The sequence below is a fragment of the Lynx canadensis genome, chromosome B3, assembly GCF_007474595.2.
Source record: "Lynx canadensis isolate LIC74 chromosome B3, mLynCan4.pri.v2, whole genome shotgun sequence".
Taxonomy (NCBI): Eukaryota; Metazoa; Chordata; class Mammalia; order Carnivora; family Felidae; genus Lynx; species Lynx canadensis.
Genome location: NC_044308.2, coordinates 104,820,725 through 104,843,567, shown reverse-complemented (window position 1 = coordinate 104,843,567; position 22,843 = coordinate 104,820,725). Strand labels below are relative to the sequence as shown.

General features: G+C 41.3%; 1 protein-coding gene across 1 annotated transcript in view; it reads left to right on the top strand.

The window, feature by feature from the left end:
- Positions 1–22,843, top strand: part of SLC35F4 (solute carrier family 35 member F4) — a 300,953-nt gene that overhangs the window by 10,503 nt on the left and 267,607 nt on the right. Inside the window, exon 2 of the mRNA XM_030319199.1 lies at positions 9,787–9,897. Coding sequence (XP_030175059.1) covers positions 9,852–9,897 — 46 coding nt within the window. The 5' untranslated portion in view covers positions 9,787–9,851. The remainder of the gene's footprint in view (positions 1–9,786; positions 9,898–22,843) is intronic.

The window sequence follows — 22,843 nt, the reverse complement described above, 5'->3', positions numbered from 1 at the left end:
AGCCTGCAGAAAGATCTAGCTTTCTCCTCCCTGCTTCTGGACCCCATGCTGCCTGCAGAAGTCAAGTATGATGAGAAACCAGGGAAACTGAGAGCAGACTATTTCCTGGAGATGCTGAACTGGTTTCATGCTCACTCTGACATATGTTAACTACGTGTTGAAACCTTTCCCCACCCCTACTCCTTCTCAGTGCTATGAATTAGAAAACTTCCAAATGCTTTTTTCCCTAGAGACAGAGTATAGGGAGTAAGTGCTTGCCTCTCACTCCATAAGCTTAGTTCTCTCTATTTGATAGGGTAAAACTGTTATAATAACTAAACCTTCGCCGTTTAGAAGCTTAACACAAGAACTCTTTATTTCTCCATCATGTGACAGTCTGATGTGCATAATTCTGCTCAGCAGGGAGCTTTCTTACTTACAGTAATTCAGACACCCAGGTTCCTTCCATCTTGTGGATCTTCTGTCTTCTGCTTCTAGCTAATGGAAAATCCTGAAAATGGCACATACCATTCTATTCGCATTCCATTGGTGAAAGCTAGTCATATGGTCACGCCTAGATGCAAAGGGTACTGGGAAATAAATCTGGGGTTAGACAGTCACCTCCTAGCCCCGAATTCACACCACAGAAGAAGGAACATAGATTTCAGGAGGGTTAGCTAGCTGTCTGTGTCACGCTATGCTAACTTAGTGTGGGTTAGAGTGCTGTACTCACATGTCTATCTCCTACCTAACCACCTTACTCCAGTGCAGCAAGAAGAATTTTCAAAGCCATCCTTGAGTTGTGCTGGACCCCAGTATTGCTCAATCTCCACTACAAGACCCAAGCCAACCCCTTGGAAGCTTTGGCAAAGCATGGCAGGGGCTGTTGTATAGAAAGGCCAGTGGCGAGTTGTGAGTCAGGGTCCCCATCCACTGTCTGCAGCTCTATCAACCTTCCTTATTATGCAACACCACTCTAGATAATTACAAGTTTGGAGAAGGATATGCTTATTTCTTCCCCTGTTGGTTTTGCTATAGTAAATACACACACACACACACACACATTATTTTTTTAATGTTCATTTATTTATATTGAGAAAGAAAGCAGGGGAGGGCAGAGAGAGACAGGGAGAGAGAGAAGCCGAAGCAGGATCCGCACTGTTCGCGCAGAGCCTGAAGTGGGGCTCGAACTCATGAACTATGAGATCATGACCTGAGCTGAAATCAAGAGCGGGATGCTTAACCAACCGAGCCACCTAGATGCCCCAATATGAGCCACTTTAATCAGCTAAATTTTCTTAATTCCTAGCTAAGGAAAATAGTTTGAAATAGAATGGAAAATGAGAATGTTTATTTATTTTTGAGAGAGAGAGAGAGAGTGTGCACACATGTGTGAGCATGGGAGGGGCAGAGAGTGAGGGAGACAGAGAATCCCAAGCAGGCTCCACACTGTCAGCCTGAAATGGGGTTCGACCTCATGAATCATGAGATCATGACCTGAGCTGAAATCAAGAATCAGACACAGCCAACTGAGCCACCCAGGTACCCCTAAAGTAAATATATTTTTTAAAAGACCATGTCTTGGGCATGCTTGTTCATCTTTCAGTACCTGGGAGTGTTTCCACAATAGCCCCAATCCAGTGCCTTGCTCATACAGGTTCTCATAAATATGTGTTAAATAAACAGAAGAACAAACATTAATGGCTTAACGATGTTCAAGGGATGTTGCATGTCAGCGTCCTAAACATTTTATATACCAACTAACCCATGCATCCCAAATAAGGAGAATAGGGTTTATTAGTGCTAACCTAAGGTGGGGACCATCCAACATAAGGGAGCCACCCTGATTCATGCTTTTTGACGTCAGTGCTCATGAACTAACACTTCTATGGGTCTTTTCTAGTCATTATTTGCTAAGAAGAGGATTTTTTTTTTTTTTTTTTACAACTTATGCGAATAGTTACTTAGGATTGTAACTAAGTATGTTGGTTTTCCAAACTGGGCTGGGGCAGTGAGACTCACTCTGCAGGAGTCTTGGTTAATCTGGCCCTGATCACCATGGCCAGCCAGGCCCTGCCCCTGTCACAGAGCTGACATGTGAGAGCTCTGTCCTCCCTCTCACCGCTGAAACAGGAGCAGGGGAGACTGTGGTTGTCAGCTGGGTGCTACCGGGAGGGAAATATGAAGTGGTCATATCCTTATGGGGGAGACACATGGATACTGAATGGGTGTTTTAATGTCTACCTAGAATTTAGTTCACAAGCTTTATGACCAGATAGAGAAACAGGTAAGAAAGAAATACAGAATGTATTTGTTGAGAAGAAAATAATATCGTGAAAAACATTCTCATTATCCTGAAGACTGGCCTAATGAAACATTAACCTCAAATAGTCCTCAGGTCTTGGTGAAATGGAGCTGCTTTTCATTTCCTTTCATCCGTGAAGGCCTCTGGGAGGTGACTGGTAGTCAAGTCCCCAGGGATGTTGTTTGCACTAAGAAGGGAGTGTTTCCAGGGATTCGGGAAGGGGGTGGGTCTGTCCTAGCTGTGTGTTCTTCTGCCTGTTGTGATTCCTGGCAAATGAGGTAAATGAAGGGGACACAGGAGGGCAGGGAAAGGAGGAGGTCGGCTGGTAGTGACAATTTTAGGGATCGACCAAGCAAAATTGAAAATATGTGCTAGTAGATGACAGTCTGTTGATTGGGACCACAAAATTATGCTATTAGATACACCTAAGAGTGGGCGGTGGCACCTTCCATTCATTACCTAGAAGTAGTTTCTAGGCAACTAGGAAGTTATCATTAGTGACTTTTATCTCCCCTTCTAGTTGTTTAAATCCCCTTTAACACTTTAACCAGAAATAATACTATTAAAAATTAATTTCTCTGCACTCAGTTCTAAACTGCAAATACTCCTGAAAAAGGTCATTAATAAATACAACACACACTAAAATGATCCTGGCTATTAGATGCTTTTTCTTTAAAAAAATTTTTTTTTAACGTTTATTTATTTTTGAGACAGAGAGAGACAGAGCATGAACGGGGGAGGGTCAGAGAGAGAGGGAGACAGGCCCCGGGCTCCGAGCTGTCAGCACAGAGCCCGCCGCGGGGCTCGAACTCACAAACTGTGAGATCATGACCCAAGCTGAAGTCGGACGCTCAACCGACTGAGCCACCCAGGCGCCCCTAGATGCTTTTTCTTGATAGAAGAAATTCCTGAAAAAGGTTGGGAATTGGGAAGTGGAGGGAAAATCAAGGAGACACTGTGGCTTCTGGACTGGAGCCATATAGTAGCTGAACAGTTTTCATGTATATACCTTGAATCTGTGGAAATGCATACATAATTACTTGAGTAAGTGTGGTATTTTATTTATCTGACTTATTTTACCCCACAATATACAGATTATTCCCAAATGCATGGACTTTGCACCATAACACACGAGGCTTAGAACTATCTGACAATAACTGATGCAAATCATGAATAAGCTTATAGTTGGGTTTGCTTAAAAGTTAATCATAAACATCAAATGTAAAATACATGCATGCAAATTGGTACAACCTTTTGGGAAGGCAATATCTATTAAAAATTTGAATGCGCATACTCTTTGATCCAGCAATCTTACTTCTGGGAATTTTTCCACAGAAGTGTTCCCCCAGTTATGCAAGGGTATTGCAGAGGATGTTTCCTTAAGCATTGTTTATCGCAATGAGTAACTAGAAATAATTCAAACATCCTTTCTTAGGGGATTGATTAAATAAGTCATGCAACGATCATAAAACAGAATATCAAGACACTTAAAAAGAATGAGGCATTTCTGTTACTCATACAGAAACATATGAAAGGTGTGTTAGTCTGTGGAAAAGCCATTGCAGTAAAATACAAACAGACCAACCTCATGTCTTTCTTTGTATGGCTGTAGAGTCTCAGAAATGGACTGCAAAGGCTTGTACCACATTGTAAATGGGTAGTCAACTTCAGGGGCTGGGGGGCTTCAACTTTCTGTTTTTATTGTTTTCTGCAGTGTTTGAGTACTTAGAAACATGTATCACTTTTGCAATATATTAAAAAAATGTTTTTTTTTTATTTTTGAGAGAGAGACAGAGACAGAGACAGAGAGATAGAGTGTGAGCGGAGAAGGGGCAGAGAGAGACGGACACACAGATTCCGAGGCAGGCTCCAGGCTCTGAGCCATCAGCACAGAGCCTGATGCGGGGCTTGAACCCAAAAGCTGTGAGATCATGACCTGAGCTGAAGTCAGATGCTCAACTGACTGAGCCACCCAGGCCCCCCAGGCAATATTTTTTTAAAAATATACCCTGTTGAGGTGTGGGCCTAGTTTTGGTTGCAAGCACTCCTCACCAGAAAAATGCTTTCTCTTCTCGTGTCTGTGGGGGTTGGGTGTGTGTCCCAGCTCTGCTTCTGTGTCCTTTTGCTGATCTCCTGTCCTTGTGCTGCAGAAAGGTGCTCTGGGCACAAGGTTTTCCTTCTTACGCACTCGCTGCCAGTGCCTCAGCCTTTTGGGGGTGTGCTGCTTTGCTTCGAATCCTTTTAGACGTGCTTTCCCTTCCTCACACACCCTTTCCCTGTTCCTCAGTTTTCTTTTAAAAAATTTTTTTTTTTCAACGTTTATTTATTTTTGGGACAGAGAGAGACAGAGCATGAACGGGCGAGGGGCAGAGAGAGAGGGAGACACAGAATCGGAAACAGGCTCCAGGCTCTGAGCCATCAGCCCAGAGCCCGACGCGGGGCTCGAACTCACGGACCGCGAGATCGTGACCTGGCTGAAGTCGGACGCTTAACCGACTGCGCCACCCAGGCGCCCCTGTTCCTCAGTTTTCAATGCGCTCCTTCTCCTCCTGTAATTTCCACATTCTCCATGCTCTGCTCTCCACTGACTTTCATGCCGACTTTCTTTCTCTCTGAAGAGTCCATCTTCTGAAAGCCATCTTTTTCTAACTGCTGCTGTTTATTGCCATGCACTCTGATCAGGGTAGCAAATGCTCCCTCACCTGCTGTAGCTAAAAGTCTGAGCTCACCCGCTTTCAGCTGCTGGCATTCATATCACCAGCTAAGGATACTCTGAGGGTCAGTAGTTTTGCAGTAATTTTGTGACTTTCTAACTCTGGAGGGCCAGAGAGGCAATTGAAACACGGTCACTGGCCGAATATAATCTGCTAATTGCCACAGGAATAGCAAGAGGACTGAGGTGACAAGCCTCCAACATGGCCGCCAAGGGGCCTCACCTACTGGTATTCACACCGTTCTGCAGTTCCCTCTTACGTGGAATCAGAGTTGACCTGTGTGACCAGTAGAATGCTGTGGAAGTCACCGTGTATGACTTCTGAGGCTAGAGCGTAAAAGACCTCACAGCTTCTTACTTGGTTTCGTGGATTGCCAGTTCTGGGTGAAGCCAGCCGTCATGCTGTGAGGACACTCAAGCAGCCCGCTGGGAAGGCCCACACGTAGAAGGATGGAGGCTTCCCACCAAAAGCCAGCATCAACCTGACAGGCATCTGAGTGTGCCACCTTGGCAGCAGGTCCTCCAGCTTCACTACAGATTCAGGTGGCTAATGTCCCGACAGACATCAAGCCCCAAGAGAGACCTGCACCATGGCCCTCCAGCCAAGACACTGCCAAATGCTTGACTCACACTTACGAAGTGACGTATATGAAGTTACGAGAGAATAAATGATTCTTATTGTTATAAACCACTTGTATGTTGGTATAAACCATTTGTTCCACAGCATTAGCTGAGTAATATCAGAGCCATGTCCCAAAGACAAGAAATGGCCCTTCTCTCCATGGTCTTTTTAGGTTTACTTTTTGTCAAGTTAAGGCTGTAGAGAGAGGTAACTAAGAGCATAGGCTTTCGTGATAGACCTGGTTCAGATCCCAGCACCATGAGATTCTAGTTTTGTGACCCTGGAACAAGTTGTTTAACTTCTCTGGGCCTTATTTGTCATGTTTTTAAAATGGGGGGCGCTGAAACCATAAAACTCCTAGATGAGAACATAGAAGGTAAGCTCCTTGACATTAGTCTTGGCAATGATTTTTTGGACTTGACACCAAAATCAAAGCAAGAAAAGCAAAAATAAACAAGTGGGATTAAATTAAAAAGCTTCTGTACAGCAAAGGAAATCATTAACAAAATGAAAAGGCAACTTAAGGATTGGGAGCAAACATCTACAAATCATATATTTTATAAGACGTTAATAACCAAAATATACAAAGAACTCAAAAACCTCAACATCGGGGCGCCTGGGTGGCTCAGTCGGTTAAGCGTCCGACTTTGGCTCAGGTCATGATCTCACGGTCCGTGAGTTCAAGCCCCGCGTCGGGTTCTGTGCTGACAGCTCAGAGCCTGGAGCCTGTTTCAGATTCTGGGTCTCCCTCTCTCTGACCCTCCCCCGTTCATGCTCTGTCTCTCTCTGTCTCAAAAATAAATAAACGTTAAAAAAAACAAAAAACAAAAACAAAACCTCAACATCAAAATCCCAAACAACCTAACTGAAAATGGACAGAGGCACCTGAGTGGCTCAGTGGGTTAAGCTTAAACATCTGACTCTTGATCTCAGCTCAGGTCATGATCTCATGGTTCGTGGAATTGAGTCCCACACTGGGCTCTATGCTGACTGTGTGGAGCCTGCTTGGGATTGTCTCTCTCCCTCCCTCCCTCTCTACCTCTTCACCGTCTCTTTCTTTCTTAAAATAAATGAATAAACTTAAAAGAAATAAAAATGGACAGAGGACCTGCATAGACATTTTTCCAAAGAAGACATACAGATGGCCAACAGATACATGAAAAGATGCTGTGTATCACTGATCATCAGGAAAATGCAAATCAAAACCAAAATGAGATATCACCTCACACCTGTTAAAATGTCTATCATCAAAAAGCCAAGAAATAACAAATGTTGGTGATGAGGATGTGGAAAAAAAGGGAACCCTTGTGCACTTTTGGTGGGAATGTAAATTAGTGTGGCCACTGTGGAAAATAGTACGGAAGTTCTTCAAAAAATTAAACATAGAACTCCCATATGATCCAAGAATTCCACTTCTGGGTATATATCCAAAGGAAACAAAGTCATTATCTCAATGAGATATCTACACTCCCATATTCATTGTTCATTGGAGCATTAGTTACAGTAGCCAAGACATGGAAACAACCGAAGTGTCAATTGAAACATGAATGGATAAAGAAAATGTGATATACAATGGAGTATTATTCAGTCATAAAAAAGAAGGAAACCCTGCCCTAGTGAGAATATGGATGGACATTTAGGGCATTATGCTAAGTAAAATAAATCAAACAGAGACAAATACTGTATGATCTCATTTACACGTGGAATCTAAAAGAAACCCAAACTCAGAAATGGAGCATAGATTGGTGGACATCATGGGCAGGGGTTGGGAGCTGGGGGAAGTGAGTGAAGGTGGTCAAAAGGTACAAACTTCCAGTTATAAGATAAATAAGTTCTGGGGGTATACAGCATGGTGATTATAATTAGCAATACTGTATTGTATATCTGAAAGTTGCTAAAAGTGTACATCTTAAAAGCTCTTATCACAAGAAAGAAACTTGTAACTATGTGAAATGATGGATGTTAACTAAACTTATTGTGGTAATCATTTCACCATACATACATATATCAAATCATTATGTTGTACACCATATACTAATTCAACGTTATATATCAATTATATCTCAGTAAAATTGGAACAAAATAAGGTGGGGGAGGATGATGGTACCCACCCAGCAGAGCTAAATTAAAGATTATATGGGTTAAAAAAAAACTTATCGCAGATCCTGACACAGAGTAAATGCTTAGTAAATGTCATCTTTGAAAGGACAAGTAGACCTAACAGCAAAGGTAGAAAACTCCCCTCGATGTTTCTCCTATTAATTAATTTCTGGTCAGCTGTATATAAAGTTAACAAAAATTTTATTTCAGTTCAACTTTGCTTTGCTATTAAATTCATTCCTTATCAGTGTCTTGCTTTTGTGTGAATGAAAATATCCTAACCTTAGAATGGAGCACAGGAGTCCGCGAGAATGTTTTGACCACTACATTAGATCAAGAGAAATCTGAGAAATCTGCCTTCTGCAATGGATACAGCCACAATGTTCAGATTTTCATTATGAAAATGGGCCCTTTCTCAATAGACTTAGCATTTTCTCTGATTTAGAGCATAAGAGACGTGGTTGCCATTGTTTCTCCTTATTAATATAAATGCACATGAGTGGAACTTTACCACCAACAGATACACCTTCCAGAGAGGCTGTACAGTTTTACGATGGAATAAATAATTCAGAGTGTGTTTAGACCCAAACTCCAGGCTTAAATTGTTAATGAATTTATCAGTGTGACAGACTGATGCAGAGTTGCATCAGAATATAGAACTACTAAATATTTATAGTGATTCTTTATTCAATTACTGAGTGGTTCGCTTTCCCAAGTTAATAACTTGAGCTGTAAAGGCAGCACATTTTTTTTTCTTTGCAAGAATATTTTTCAATCTCCCAACCAGTTAATTAAGTTGTTTAGGAATAGAACTTGTAAAATTCATGTTTAATGGCAGAATGAAAAGATTTATTGAAATTGACCATGTGCTTAGGAAAATCTATTGCTGGGTCATAAGAACGTTTGTGAGAATTAGTTTTAAACAACCCATTAGGATAGATCTCCAGCATTACGGATGAGAATTAATTTTATTTAGAGTAAATAGTTTAAAGTTTTTACATAATTATTTTTCTTGTCAGAGATTTCCTGTAACTGCACTTTAGACTGTTGTGTAAACTCCTTGTCTTAGGCGAGTGTATATGTGTGTATATATATATATATCCACATACATATATATATGTATGTATACACATATATATCTCTCCATGATTTGTGTATATATATAATTTAAATTTTTTTAATGTTTATTTATTTTTTTTTTTTTATAATTTTTTTTTTCAACGTTTATTTATTTTTGGGACAGAGAGAGACAGAGCATGAACAGGGGAGGGGCAGAGAGAGAGGGAGACACAGAATTGGAAACAGGCTCCAGGCTCTGAGCCATCAGCCCAGAGCCCGACGCGGGGCTCAAACTCACGGACCGCGAGATCGTGACCTGGCTGAAGTCGGACGCTTAACCGACTGCGCCACCCAGGCGCCCCTAATGTTTATTTATTTTTGAGAGACAGAGACACAGAGTGAGAGTGGGGGATGGCAGAGAGAAAGGGAGACACAGAGATATGAAGCAGGTTCCAGGCTCTGAGCTGTAAGCACAGAGCATGATGCAGGGCTCGGACTCACGGACCGTGAGATCATGACCTGAGCCGAAGTCGGTCGCCCAACCGACTGAGCCAGCCAGGCGCCCCATATTTTTTTAATGTTTATTTATTTTTGAGAGACAGAGACACAGAGTGAGAGTGGGGGACGGCAGAGAGAAAGGGAGACACAGGGAGGTTCCAGGCTCTGAGCTGTGAGCACAGAGCATGATGCGGGGCTCAAACCCACAAACTGTGGGATCATGAGCTGAGCCAAAGTCGGACGCTCAACCGACTGAACCACCCAGGCACCCCTATATGATTTTTAAAATAGGGACTTCACCTGATCCAGTTGTGGGAGCTGGTTAAACAGTCTCTGTAAGGCTGTGATCTCATATCTGATGGTGGATCCTGAAGTCTGCAGGGCAAGCAGATGGGAAAAGAAGATGGATAGAAAGAAAGCTAGGAGAACAAGGGCCAGCTGGAATCGACGAGCATGAGTTGGACGTTAATTCTTACTGTCCCCTACCTTGACATCATGGCTGTCCTGTAGGAGTCGCTGACATCCTCTGTCATGGAGCTGAACGCAACTGACCCAGAAGTGGCAGAAGATGCGAGATGATCCAGGGCAAGGCGGAGTACCCTGGAGTTACCTCATCCAAGGGTGAGTTACAGGCCTGGTCACTTCTTCATATCAGTGAGGTGAGCCGGCAGATAAGCAGGAACATGTGCGAGCTACCAAAAATGGCTGCTTCCACCTTCTGAGCAGAAGAATAAAAACGACCTTATTTTTGTTCTTCTAAAATTTTTTATTCATATTAAAAAATGGCCTGCTCCACTTTCTTATTCCAAATCTTGCGCAAAGTGTATTTTTTGGTCCTCCCTAACTGAAAACTTGGTTGGATGGGAATTCTGAGAAGTGTGGTTCAGCCTAGATACCTCACCATATTGTAAAGCCAGCACATCCTTGGATCCTTTATACCGTTTGTTTTTGGTGCCTACTCTCTGTGCCTGGTTTCAGCATGCTTTGGCCTCTCAGCCAGCACCTACAGCTCCTCTTTTGGGTGGATGAGCCTAGGCTACTGGGGTTGCCTTCCATGGAAATGCCTGGAAGTTTACTTCCCTCCAGGACAGCCCTTGCTCTCTGACTGACCGGTGTGTTGGTCCTCAGTGTATGTCAGTAACTGGGACCTCTGCTTTGGCTCGAAGTTTCTCAGTAATAACATTCTTCTCTGGCATCTCATATGGTCCAGTGGCTGAAATTTTTTTTCCCACCAGAACCTTATTTTTCCTATGACAGGATAGACACCATAGGGAGGCTGTGCTTCTCTGAGATTGATTGACCACCCTTATTGATGGCTTGACCTATGCCAGATTTGACAGATATCAAATGTCCTATGTCCTAGATTTCCCCATTCTTTTCTTGCGAGCTGATTATCTAGGTCTGGACTCACCATAAGACTTATCTCTCCCATGCCCTTCCCAAGAATGTCAAGTCTGGCCTGTGCATATATATTCAGATCTCGGCACTTTGACCAACCACTAGCCCTTCTGGATCTGCTTGTCAGAGTCTTCCCCAGATTGATCCATCCTGCCTCTGCCTGAGCCATGTTTCTGACAAAAATGAAGGAGTTGGCAAACTAAAATTTTTTGATAAGTGAAGAAATATGGAAGCCAAGGGTTTAAGAATAAAGATAAAAATAATATTTATTCAACAGCGTTCCAGACGTTCTTCTAGATGTTAGACACATTGTGATGAACTCACCAAAGTCCCTGCCCTCATGGAGTTTGCCTTCTCCTGGGGGTGAAAAAGACAACAACAAAAACCAAATAAATATGTAGTGTATGAGGCAGGAATAAGTGCTAACGAAAACAAAGCATGGTAATGAGATAGAAAAAGACAAGAAGGATATGCTGTTTAGAGGGGTGGCTTGGAAAATCCTCTTTGGTGGGTCACATTTGGGTGGAGGCCCGAATAAAAGGAAGGACCGAGTCAAATGCATATGGGAGAAGAACCTTCCATGCAGATGGAACACAAATGTGATGACCTGTTAGCATTCTAGAAAAAGCAGGGAATTATTGCAGCCTGCACTGACTGGTCATGAGGCATCCTGCTAAGTGCTTTACATATATTCTCTCTGAATTCAAAAATGTTAATGTTATGATTAATGTTGCCACGAATGTTTTTACACGTATGAATTTTTCTTAAATTATTTCAATCATTTTTACAGGATAAATTTCCAGGAGTAGAATTTTAAGTCAAAGAATACTGGCCTTTTTATAGCTCTCGGTATTTTGTTACCAAATTGCCTCCCCAAAGGACTGGATCAATAAATTTACGTTGCCACCAGGAATGTCCAATATAGTAAAGAAGTACGTATCAGAATGGCATGTTTTGTCGCAAACGTCCACACTCAGAGGGACAATTAATTATTTCCTCAAAGTATTGGCTGGAAAGGTATTGTTATCTGAGCTCCTGCGCTTGCTAATGCCTCCTTTAAGGCAATTTTGCTTCCAGGGCACAGTTAATCAAAATCCACAGTATGAAACCTACACCAGCTCCTCAGAGTACTGAATTGGGGTCAGGAGAGGCTCAAGTTCTGGCTTTACCTCCTATCAGCAGTGTGGCTGTGGGTAAATCTCGCAACTATGCTGAGACTCAGTTTGCTCATCTTCAAAATGCTGATTTGTCCTTGGTAAAAATATAATGAGAATAGAAGGACATAGTGTGTATAGAAGCACTTTCTAACTTTGGAGAATTCTACATATATTAGGTAGCTAATATTATTTGCTGAGAATTCTCTGTCATTGTCCTGCAAATAAGTATGAAACACAGTGTTTATTATTATTATTATTATTATTATTATTATTTTATCCAAATAAAATCAAAACACAGTGTTTATTAGTTTCAGGTGTACGATACAATGATTCAACAATTCTATGCATTTCTTAGTGCTCTTCAAGATAAGTGTACACAGTTTTTATTATTATCATATTTTAGTGGATATTGTCCTGTGTGGCTTCCTTTTCTATTAAGAGAGCTCCAGTTTCCCTGGGGCACCCGCATCCTCACCGCACCCCACTGCCACCCCCAATCCAGGTGGTATGTGGGAAGCTGACTTTGCACTAGGCTCTTGAAGTGGGCAAATGACCCAGATTTAAACCAATCAGCGCATCGCTCCACCCACTGATCGCAGTGATTGGTTTAGGGATGGGCACGTGACATAATGAGGTCTAATCCTGGACTATTCGCTGTAGCATCCAAGAGAGCATCCTCCTTTCCCAGGTCTGAGAATAGGTTGAGGGTCTTGCCATCATGAGGAAGAGGCTGCAGGGTGGTGCAGCCAAAGCGGGAGAATGGAGACTCAAGAGACTGGAACAGAAAACCCTGACAGCATTACCTGTGTCACCCCCCACCCCCAAGTCCAGCTCTGCTTGCTTCCGACTTGCCAGTTACGTGAACCAACACATTCTTCTTGCTTAATCCAGTTTCAGTGGATGTTTTGCAATTCGAAACCCAAAGATTTCAGAATTATACAAACACTGTACACATTTGTGTAGCACTTTTTTAGTTTACAAAGTGTGTCCCATGTTATGTGTTTCCCATTGGTTTCTCCCAGCATCCTTGTGAGGTAAGCATGGGTAGTGCTATCATACAACTTTAAAGGTCAAATGCCTGGAGCAGTGTGTGTTGTGGTCTTAAGCCAGTTCAACACTCAGGTTAGACCTGCTACTTCCTCCCTGTGGAACTTGGAGCAAGTTACCATCTTCTGTGGTTCTCAGATTTCTTGTCTGAAAAACTGGGGAAATAATACTGCCCACAGAAATGTTTCAGTGGATTAGATGAGCTGGAGAAAAAGAAATGCTTAGTGTCGTACGTGGCCATAGCAAGTGGTCAAGCTAGAAAAAGGTAACTAGTATTCTAATGTCTGCAAAATCCCAGAGCTGGAGAAGATTAGTGCTGTGACCCCAACCAGGCCACAGTCCACTGCCCCATCCTATCATGAATCAGCAAACTTCTGTGGTTGCTTGATCTGGTAGAGCTTCGGAGTAGCAGACAAGTGCTCGGATGGCTGTTAGGAGCAAAACAGAACGACATTCACTGCGGAGGCATGGACTTGCTGCTCTGGAGTCCTCCAGTCTTTTCCCCGAGTCATATTAAATCATGAATTCTGATTTATAGATATATTGAAAGATATTCCTAGAAAACCTATTAAGAAAACATAACAAAGATTCACCGAATCCATAAGGCAACATGGGGAAATGTATCATATAACTGGATATTTATTTCCATATTGAATAAGTGGGCAAAAAGCAACAGAGCTCTTAGCAAATTCGCTGACTTCATTTCTTTTTCCTTTAATATAATGGAAATGTTGACATGCAAATTGAGTGGTAGAGCAACTGCCAGATATTTTAAGTGCTGTTGCCTCACTTGAAATGGATGAATAATTGCATCACATGCCTATATATTAGCAGAGACAGGAGGTGTTTTTATGGCTCTGTTTCCTGTGTTTCTGTTTTCTTCTGGGTTTTGCCCAAGAAGCTCATTAAGGTTTGTGTTTAATGATCTGATTGAAGCGCCCACGTGTCTAACTGGTTAACATAGTTATTAACTTTCCATTTCCAAGGCAATAAAATACCCCAATCCCACGTGCCTTAACCCCAGAAGGAAAATCATTATATGTCCTAAACCTAAGGCATGCAATGAATAGTGTTTAACTTGCTGCATTCAGGCATTTCAGCGTGGTGACTGACACAGCATACACACAGAAAATGCAGAAGATGCAACATTGTTATGAATCTAATATGCCTAGTTTTGTTATTGAGGTAATTGCATTTTTACTCTGCCACCACTAGTCTTGTTTTGGTTGAAGTGTCAGAAAAATCCAAGATGATATAAGTGCTAATTACCATTCAGTGTTTATGAAGTTTCTCTTTAGAAAGACCAATCTCTGAGATGCTTCTGGAAACATTGTATGCATGGAGATTATTCATGATTTTGCTGCCACTAGCTCCTTTGCTACCTAGAGAAGGTATATTCAAAGCCTTTTTAATCTCTTAGCACCTCAGTAGTCATCTATTACCATCCCATTGAGTCAATATTGCTTTTACTATTGGCATTATTATCTGGTGACTCTAAATGAGACTCACTGGAACTCATTCCAAAACCCAAATATTCAGAAACACGATTACCTATGCTCTGTTTACAGAAGATGTCACTGGTGGGGGCTAAATTTAGAAGCAGGGCAGCAATGCACTGGTGACTTCTCTCTTGAGATAATTTGTAGTTGGAGAGCAGTAACTAAATTATTTTCCATTGCAGAGAGGTTTATTTATTTATTTTTATAAGGAGAAGGGACGCTCCGAGTAGACAGCTCTCCAAATACCATCTCCTCACACAAAGTGGGCAAGGTGTGTTTTCACTGAGCCCCAAGAGACCTGCTTGGGAGCAGAGATGGAAATTCTGGAGCGTGCATCACTGATGTGTGACCGCACATCCAGGCTGAGCGCTGGCTGATTGTCTTACTGCCTTCTGCTTGGACCCAGGAGTTATAGTTCAGTCTCTTTGTTCCCTCCTTGCAAGCGAAAATTTTATTATAAAGGATGGTTTGTGTTCTTGCCCTAAATCCATTTTGGTTCTTCTTGTTTTATGACCACAGTGCTTCACTGTAGATTTTCTCCTGTTCCAATGCCTTCTCTTTGTCATTTATCATGCTGACAGTTTAATAGAATTGCAGGCCTGGCAGATGGTGCTGGGATGTCCTCTCCCACATGATGCTAAGGAGCTTTAACCCTATCAGGGAGTCTTGATACACTATTGCAGGAAATGGTGCTAACAATCCTGATACGATAAAGCAGCAACCAGAGGGAGAGTAAAAGTGTACATGCATCAATTTCATATGATTTTATCTTCAGTTCTTCTGGTGAAGCTTATGACGAGGGGTTCCTTAGGATGCCTTAGGGACCAATATGTAGGCAGCTATGGCGGTGCACTTAGTTAAGTTAATAAAATGTCTAGCAGGGGATAGAATGAATTTTCTGGACATACCCTAGTAGGAGGTAGGTTATCTTCCAGATAATGGCGAGAAGTGGGCCTAGCAAGGCATAGTAAATGTGAAAAGAAGTTACAGCCTAATCAATTAAAAAAAAAAGTTACCACTCATGGAGAATTTACTAGGTTCCAGACAAGGATCTAAATACTTTACAAACATTATTTAATTTAATGTGCTCACCAAACTTTTCAGGCAATATCATAACAAGGATGTGCTGAGCTTCACTGTATGCCAGGCACCGTGCAAAAACTTGATAGGCATCAGCTCATTTTTTCTTCTCAATGACTTCATCTCTCAAATCTCTCATGCATTCACTCTTGCCAGTCTCTACTGCCACCACCCTACCCAGGCCACCTACAGTATTTTTAAACGTTGTGAAACAAAAAAAAGATCACAATATAATAAGGTGCCCGCATTTTAAGTGTGCATACGTACACATACCCATGGGGACCACCCTGATCAAGATAGAGAACATTTCTATCTGTAGGGCTCCCTTCTGCCCACTCCCAGTTGATAGTCTCCCAGAGAAAACCATTATTCTGGTCCCTATCACCATAAATTGGTCTTGCCTGCTCTTGAACTTCATATAAAAGATTCATACTATACATAACTAGGGTCTGGCCTCTTTTATGTAACATTATGTTTATGAGCTTCATTTATGTTGTTGCACAGATCAATAGTTTGCTCCTTTTCTCTACTGTATAGTTTTCTGTTATATGAGTATACAATTATTTGTCCTCCTGCAATTGCTTCTTGCCTAAAACACCAGTTAGCTCCTAATTGGTCTGCTGGCATCTCCATTTGCTTTCTAGATCTTTCCTGCACTACATAGCCAGAATGGTTTTCTTTGTCCTTTCTAAGGGAGACATGCACATTGACTCTGGCAAACATTGGCATTCTTACGAGTTTGGGCTGCATTTTGAGGTAAAGAGAGTCCAATTTAAACACTTCATTGCAACATACATTTATTGTGCAGCTAATGCATGGCTTCTGTTCTTTAAGAGTACATAGGAAGTTCGTGGAAAGACAATTATACAAATTAATACATTCAATTCGGTGTGGTGGGTTGTACCACAGCTGTAGAGTACCTACAGGAGGATCATAAAGAGGAAGAAATTCTCGAGATTCCTGTCCTTGGCTTTGAGTACTCTCTCGTTGAGAAATCTTCTAATTATTGATTGGCTTCCAAGATACCTGCATATCTAGAAGTGGGTCCTAAATAGGAGGCATAATCAGCTCAGTCAAAACATCATTCTTAAAATAATACCTTGGGCTTCTTGCTTGTTTTGTTGCCATGTCACGTGCTTGGCCAGTATGATCCTGTCCTTGAGAAACTGGCCAACTCTGTGTATATGGACAGGAGTGCATTTCAGCTCCGAAATGCTGTCCATCAGACCCCGCGAAGGCCAGATGACAGGGTTTGCATACCAGGTAGTCTCCCTTTCTGACATCTGTGTTCAATAGCTTCCAAACATGTTCCCTTTAGCACACCGCACAAATTAGGCACTTGAGGCATACTTTTCAGTTTGACCTGGGAGTGAAGTGTAATAAAAGGCTTATCTGCTTACTTAGAATAGGTGTTAAAGATAAGACAAATAGCTCCTTATTTACATAATAAGATATTTTTCCTTATTTGATGATGCCAGGTAAACCTGTCTATCCTCCAAAACTCTCAAATCGTTTCTTATTTTTTCCTGGTTCTGTCAAGAAGATGAAGCTCTACTCTATGACTAGATTAAGTTTACCGAGTGGAACCATATAAAAAAAATGGAAATCACTGATTGTTTTAATTTGTCATTCTCTTTAATGAGTGAAAAGTGAATTAAAAAAAAATTTTTTTTAGTGTTTATTTGTTTTTGATAGAGAGAGGCAGAGAGAGAGGGAGACAGGAAGTGGGCTCTGTGCTGACACCAGAGAGCCCAGTTCAGGGTTTGAACTCATGAACCGTGAGATCATGACCTGAGCTGAAGTCAGATACTTAACTGATTGAGCCACCCAGGCATCCCGGAAAGTGAATTTTTTTTATTCCCATGAATGTCAATAGTATTGCTCTGAATTTGGTAACAATTCAGCAATAGATTTTAGAAGTGTAATTATTGAAATATTTACAAAAATATACACAGATCATGTACAGCTCAACACATCATCCTAAGGAAAACATGCCAGTACCAAGATGAGATTTTTGTCGTTGTTTTTGTTCTGCTGTTATTGCTTACTGTTATTTTATCTCTCTAGGTATTGATAGAGTCCAAATAACTCTCTCTCAAAGGTTATCATATTTATATCCATAATAGCTTGTAGAACCATATCTTCTCATGTTGGGCATTTGAGTTTTTATATTTTTTTTGCTGGTTAAATAGTGCTGCAAAGGGATTCTTCCTTTCTTTTGAGCTGTTTTCCTGCAATGTGGAAATTACCAGGTCAAAAATCACAAATTGTTTTAAGGTTCTTTTTATTTAATTTCATGTGGCTTGGCATAATGTCAGTATACAGCACCTTGAATGATATTCATGTACACCTGTACACGAATGCTAAACATTGAGTTTTATAATTCTTAATTTACATTATCTTGTTTCATAGGAGTATAATTGTTTAAGGGACTTGATGTGGTCTATCTGCATTCACTATCTTCCTATGAATTAGCTAATAAAACTTCCTATGAGTTAGCTCATGCAGAGACATCTTCTAACTGTATTTATGGTTGCGGGTATGTGATATAGTTAGTGTTTAGTTATCTAAATTTAAAATTAAATGCAAATACTTTTGAATTTTCATGAAAAATAGAATCCCTGTGATTATTTTGGTTTGAGAAGGGGTTTGAACTCTCATATACTTACATTGAAGTTCACTCAACACTTGCTTTGAGGGGTTGGTTTGTTTTGTTGACATGGAGAAGAGTGTCCTCTTACATTTGAGAGCTTCATTTAGCTCTTTTTATTTAATTTACTATTTTTCACTGAGATATAACTGACCCACTAGTTTTAGGTATACAATATAATGCTTCGATATTTGTATATACTGCCAAATGATCACCACAGTAAATCTAATTACCATCCATTATCACCCATAGTTACCATTTTTTCCCCTTGTGCTGAGAACTTATAAGATATACTCTGTTATTAACTTTCAAATATACAATACAATATTGTTAACTATAGTCACCATGCTATATATTACATCCCCAGGACTTAATTTATTCTATAACCAGAAGTTTGTAAATTTTCATCACCTTCACCCATTTTGCACCCACTTCATCCCCAGCCCCCCAACTTCATTTAGTCTTTCAAGAGCGGAGAGTAACAGGGCATCTACAAAGCAAATTTGCTGGGACTGAAACCTACAAGGTTGGCCTCCTTTGCTTGCTGGTTGGCTGTTAGTTTTCTGGTCCAGGGGAAAGTGTGTATGGACATATTGGCTAAGAACAACATAGATTCAGGGACACCTGGGTGGCTCAGTTGGTTAAGCGTCTGGCTCCAGCTCAGGTCATGATCCCATGGTTCAGGAGTTCGAGCCCCACGTTGGGCTCTGGGCTGACAGCTCAAGCTTGGAGCCTGCTTCAGGTTCTGTGTCTCCTTCTCCTTTTCCCCTCCCTGCTCATACTCTGTCTTTCTCTCTCTCAAAAATAAATAAACATTAAGAAAAAATATAAGAATGGGGCGCCTGGGGTGGCTCAGTAGGTTAAACATCCAACTTCAGCTCGGGTCATGATCTCCCAGTTTGAGTTTGAGCCCCATGTTGGGCTCTGTGCTGACAGTTTAGAATCTGGAACCTGTTTCAGATTCTGCATCCCCTCTCTCTCTTCTCCTCCTCCATTCATACCCTCTCTCTCTCAAAAATAAATAAACATTAAAAAAATTAAAAAAAATTTGTAAGAACAGCATAGACTCATCCTTTTTGAAGGAAAAAAGCTACCAAGAGTGGAGGTCTCTCATAACTGATGGAAAATGGACATGGATTATGAATTAGGCATTTGGACATAAAGAGCCTGAACTGAGTTGCTCACAAGTTATCTTGACTACCTTCACTAAAGGGATGAAGCTTCTGAAATAAGATGAATGCCTTCTTGGGAGTAGGAGGCAGTGTGGTGTAATGATAGAGGACATGGGGTTGAATCCAACCTTTTTCACTTACTAATTATGTGACCTTGGAGAATATTTTTAGCCTCTAAGCCTCAGTTTCACAATCTGAAAAATGGAAGTTAAATCTGCCTCAAAGAATAGTTGTTAAGTTAAAATGAGATAATGGGTGTAACAACTGACACACAATACGTGCTCAGTGTATGTTGTTTTTCTATAGATGAAGACCCATAGCTTTATGGACTATGGACTATAGTGACACACAATACGTGCTCAGTGTATGTTGTTTTTCTATAGATGAAGACCCATAGCTTTATGGACTATGGACTATAGTGACACACAATACGTGCTCAGTGTATGTTGTTTTTCTATAGATGAAGACCCATAGCTTTATGGACTATAGCTAAAGGACCCATAGCTTTATGAAGAAAGTGAGGGCTGCCCAAAAGGGGGCACTAGAAGAGAATTTGTTGCTTCCGTATCTTGCAAAGGTGACTTCAGGACAAGTCCTTCCACAGAACTTCCTGAAACTTCTAGAAAGTTCTAGACAGCTTCTAGGAAGCTTGCATAAGCAGGTGGCAGAGAGCTAAATTGGAATTCCTAACCGATAAAAAGCATTTAAAGCCCTGACTACTTTTCCCCCCTATCTTCAGAAAAGTCCAATTCTATCCTTTGGGTGTTTTTCTTTCTTTTAAGCAAGAAACAGAGTGATATAAACTAAATGCAACTTACAATAAAAACTATTCATAGATTTTTTTTTTAACAAGTCAAATTTTAAAAAGCCAGGTTGTCCCACAGGTTTGCAGGCTGCTGGAACTGTAAAGGAGTAGGTGTGCAAGGAGAGCTTTTGTTATTTGTGGGCAAAGGAAGGTGACGTACCGTTACTGGGCTCTATACACTATTCACTGATAAATATGACTGCTTTCATGATTTGCAAAAAGTACCAATCCTGGGTACGACCTCTAATACCAAGGTTCTAATGCAAATCATTGTGAGACACAGATGCAAAGCGAAACATTGTGATCCATGCTTAATCCCTCACTTGAGGCAGAGTATTGGGTATTGATACCCATAATCGGCTTTGAAACTTCAAATGAATTGTGTCTGTAACATCTGCCAGGAAGGTTTCTCCCCTGCCAAGTCGTTCTGGGAGCCATAGATCGAAGAGTGGAATTATTTTCAGCACACCTTTTAGCTGCCTGTAATGTGTTAATGGACTTGACAGAGGCAGCCACACCCTCTGCAAGCTGACCCCAGCTGGGCAGCCAGAGGCCACTCCTCATGGGGTCGGGTCCTCTGGGAGACAGTGTGGAAAAGATGGGAGGAAGTTTTTCTTTTCATGAGACCAATTAGTCATCTGACTAATGTGTCTAAATACAGTTCTTCACAAAACGGGAGGCCCAGCGTCCATGCATAATCTCAGATCCTCCCTATAATATGGCGTTGTGGAATTATAAGGCGCTGTTCAGGCCGCATTTTCCTGATCTCTTTCTTCATTGATTAGAAGTGAAGAGATAAAGGAAAATGCACTTAGACAAGGACAGGAGAAACACCCCCAAACTAACTTTATCTTAAAATTTTAGAATGTCATGAATAATGAACACACACAAGGATTTGGGGAAAATGATCCCCATCATCATATTCTTGTTTTTTAAAAGCTCTGAAAGTTCTTTGTCTTTACTGTAATATATATAAGAAATAATAAATTCATAGACCTTCTCTACAATTATCTAAGAACTATGGAACCAGAAAGAGTCTTAAGCAGTCAATCCACTCTACTGTATTGATATTATTATTTCTATGCGAAGTTGCCACCCTTGCGATACAAGGTAAGCTCCACGAGGGAAGGCAATCTGCCTAGTTTACAGCAGTATTAAAACTGCAAAAAACAAGGCGAGGCACATGGTAGAAGCCTAATGAAATTTTGTTGAAGGGATGAATGAATATCTATTTTTAAAAGATATCACCTTAGTGGGCATCTCAATGGAAAGCAGTTTTCCCATAGATCCAGTGAGTTCCTTTTTTTTTTTTTAAGTTTATTTTTGAGACAGAGAGAGACAGAGCATGAGTGGGGGAGGGGCAGAGAGAGAGGGAGACACAGAATCGGAAACAGGCTCCAGGCTCTGAGCCATCAGCCCAGAGCCCGATGTGGGGCTCGAACTCACGGACTGCGAGATCGTGACCTGAACTGAAGCTGGCCGCTTAACTGACTGAGTCACCCAGGCGCCCCCAGTGAGTTTCTTTAAAAACTGTTTTGATGCTTATGGGGGGATCATCGGGGGATATGGTCTGTGAGGTTTTCACTGCATTGAAGAGATTCACAACCTAGAAAATACTGGGAAAACAGCAGTGTGATACATTCCTCTGGCTCTGATCAGCCCCGAATCCCTTGCTCTTTCTGCTCATGTTAAATGAGTTTATGAGGAGATGTCCAGTTTCCCCTAGAAATATGTTTCAATTGATAGACTTTTCTCCTGCATCCAACCTAAAACTATCCTGCTATAAAGAGCTTGCTTAATTTTGTTTGCTCCTGAGTGCAGAAGAAGAAAGAGTTTGTCAATATATTTTACATTCATATTTTTGGGAAACCTGTTATCTTTCTCCTCCAATTTTTCTCCTCTAACATCAATCAACAATATTTACAAAGTCTCTATTATGAGCGTGGTGCTGTGCTTTCCCCTGGCTTCATGCCTTATTTACAAGAACTTTGATAACCTTTCTCATTCTTTTCTAAATTTTCTCCAATTTGCTCACTTAAAATATGAATCCACAAAACTAGGCATACAATGGTGAGTGCATTAGAAAAAACACCTTGTGCATAGGTTTTTCAGGGAGACCTACTCTCCCTTTATTCATATGCAGAAGAAGGGACATTGATAAATGAAGCCTCTATGCAGATGTGGCACAGGGAGAGGGGGTTACAACCACAGAGACAGGGTAAGGAACTTGATGTTTCCAAAATGCCTCTGTGGGGAGATAGTTTTTTGTTCATAGAAAATAAGCAGCACATTATAATCAAACTTTCAAAATGTTGGAAATTTTCTTCCTTTGTTTGGCTCTGTATCAGAGAGTTATTGCCACAATTACACTGTGAAGCAAACCATCTCCAAACTCAGAACCTTACAAAAACAAGCATTTACTCTCATGCTAATGGGTCTCCAGATCTACTGCAGTTCAGCTGATTCTATCCACTGCTCTAGACTGGTGTTCGCTGGGCACCTTTGTGTCACCCGGGTCACCCGGGCTTGTCTCCTGGGTGTGAGTGGGTTCATCTCTGCTCCACATGTCCTCTCCTCCTCCTTGGACTAGTGGCTACACTAAGTTCTTATGACGAAGGGCAGGAGTGCAAGAAGCAAACACATTGAAGGCCTCCATTCCTGTCTTGTCTGCTAACATTCTTTGGGTTAAAGCAAGTCACATACCCAGGTCCAATGTCAATGGGGGCAGAGGGAGGTACGCACCCACCATGGGAGAAATA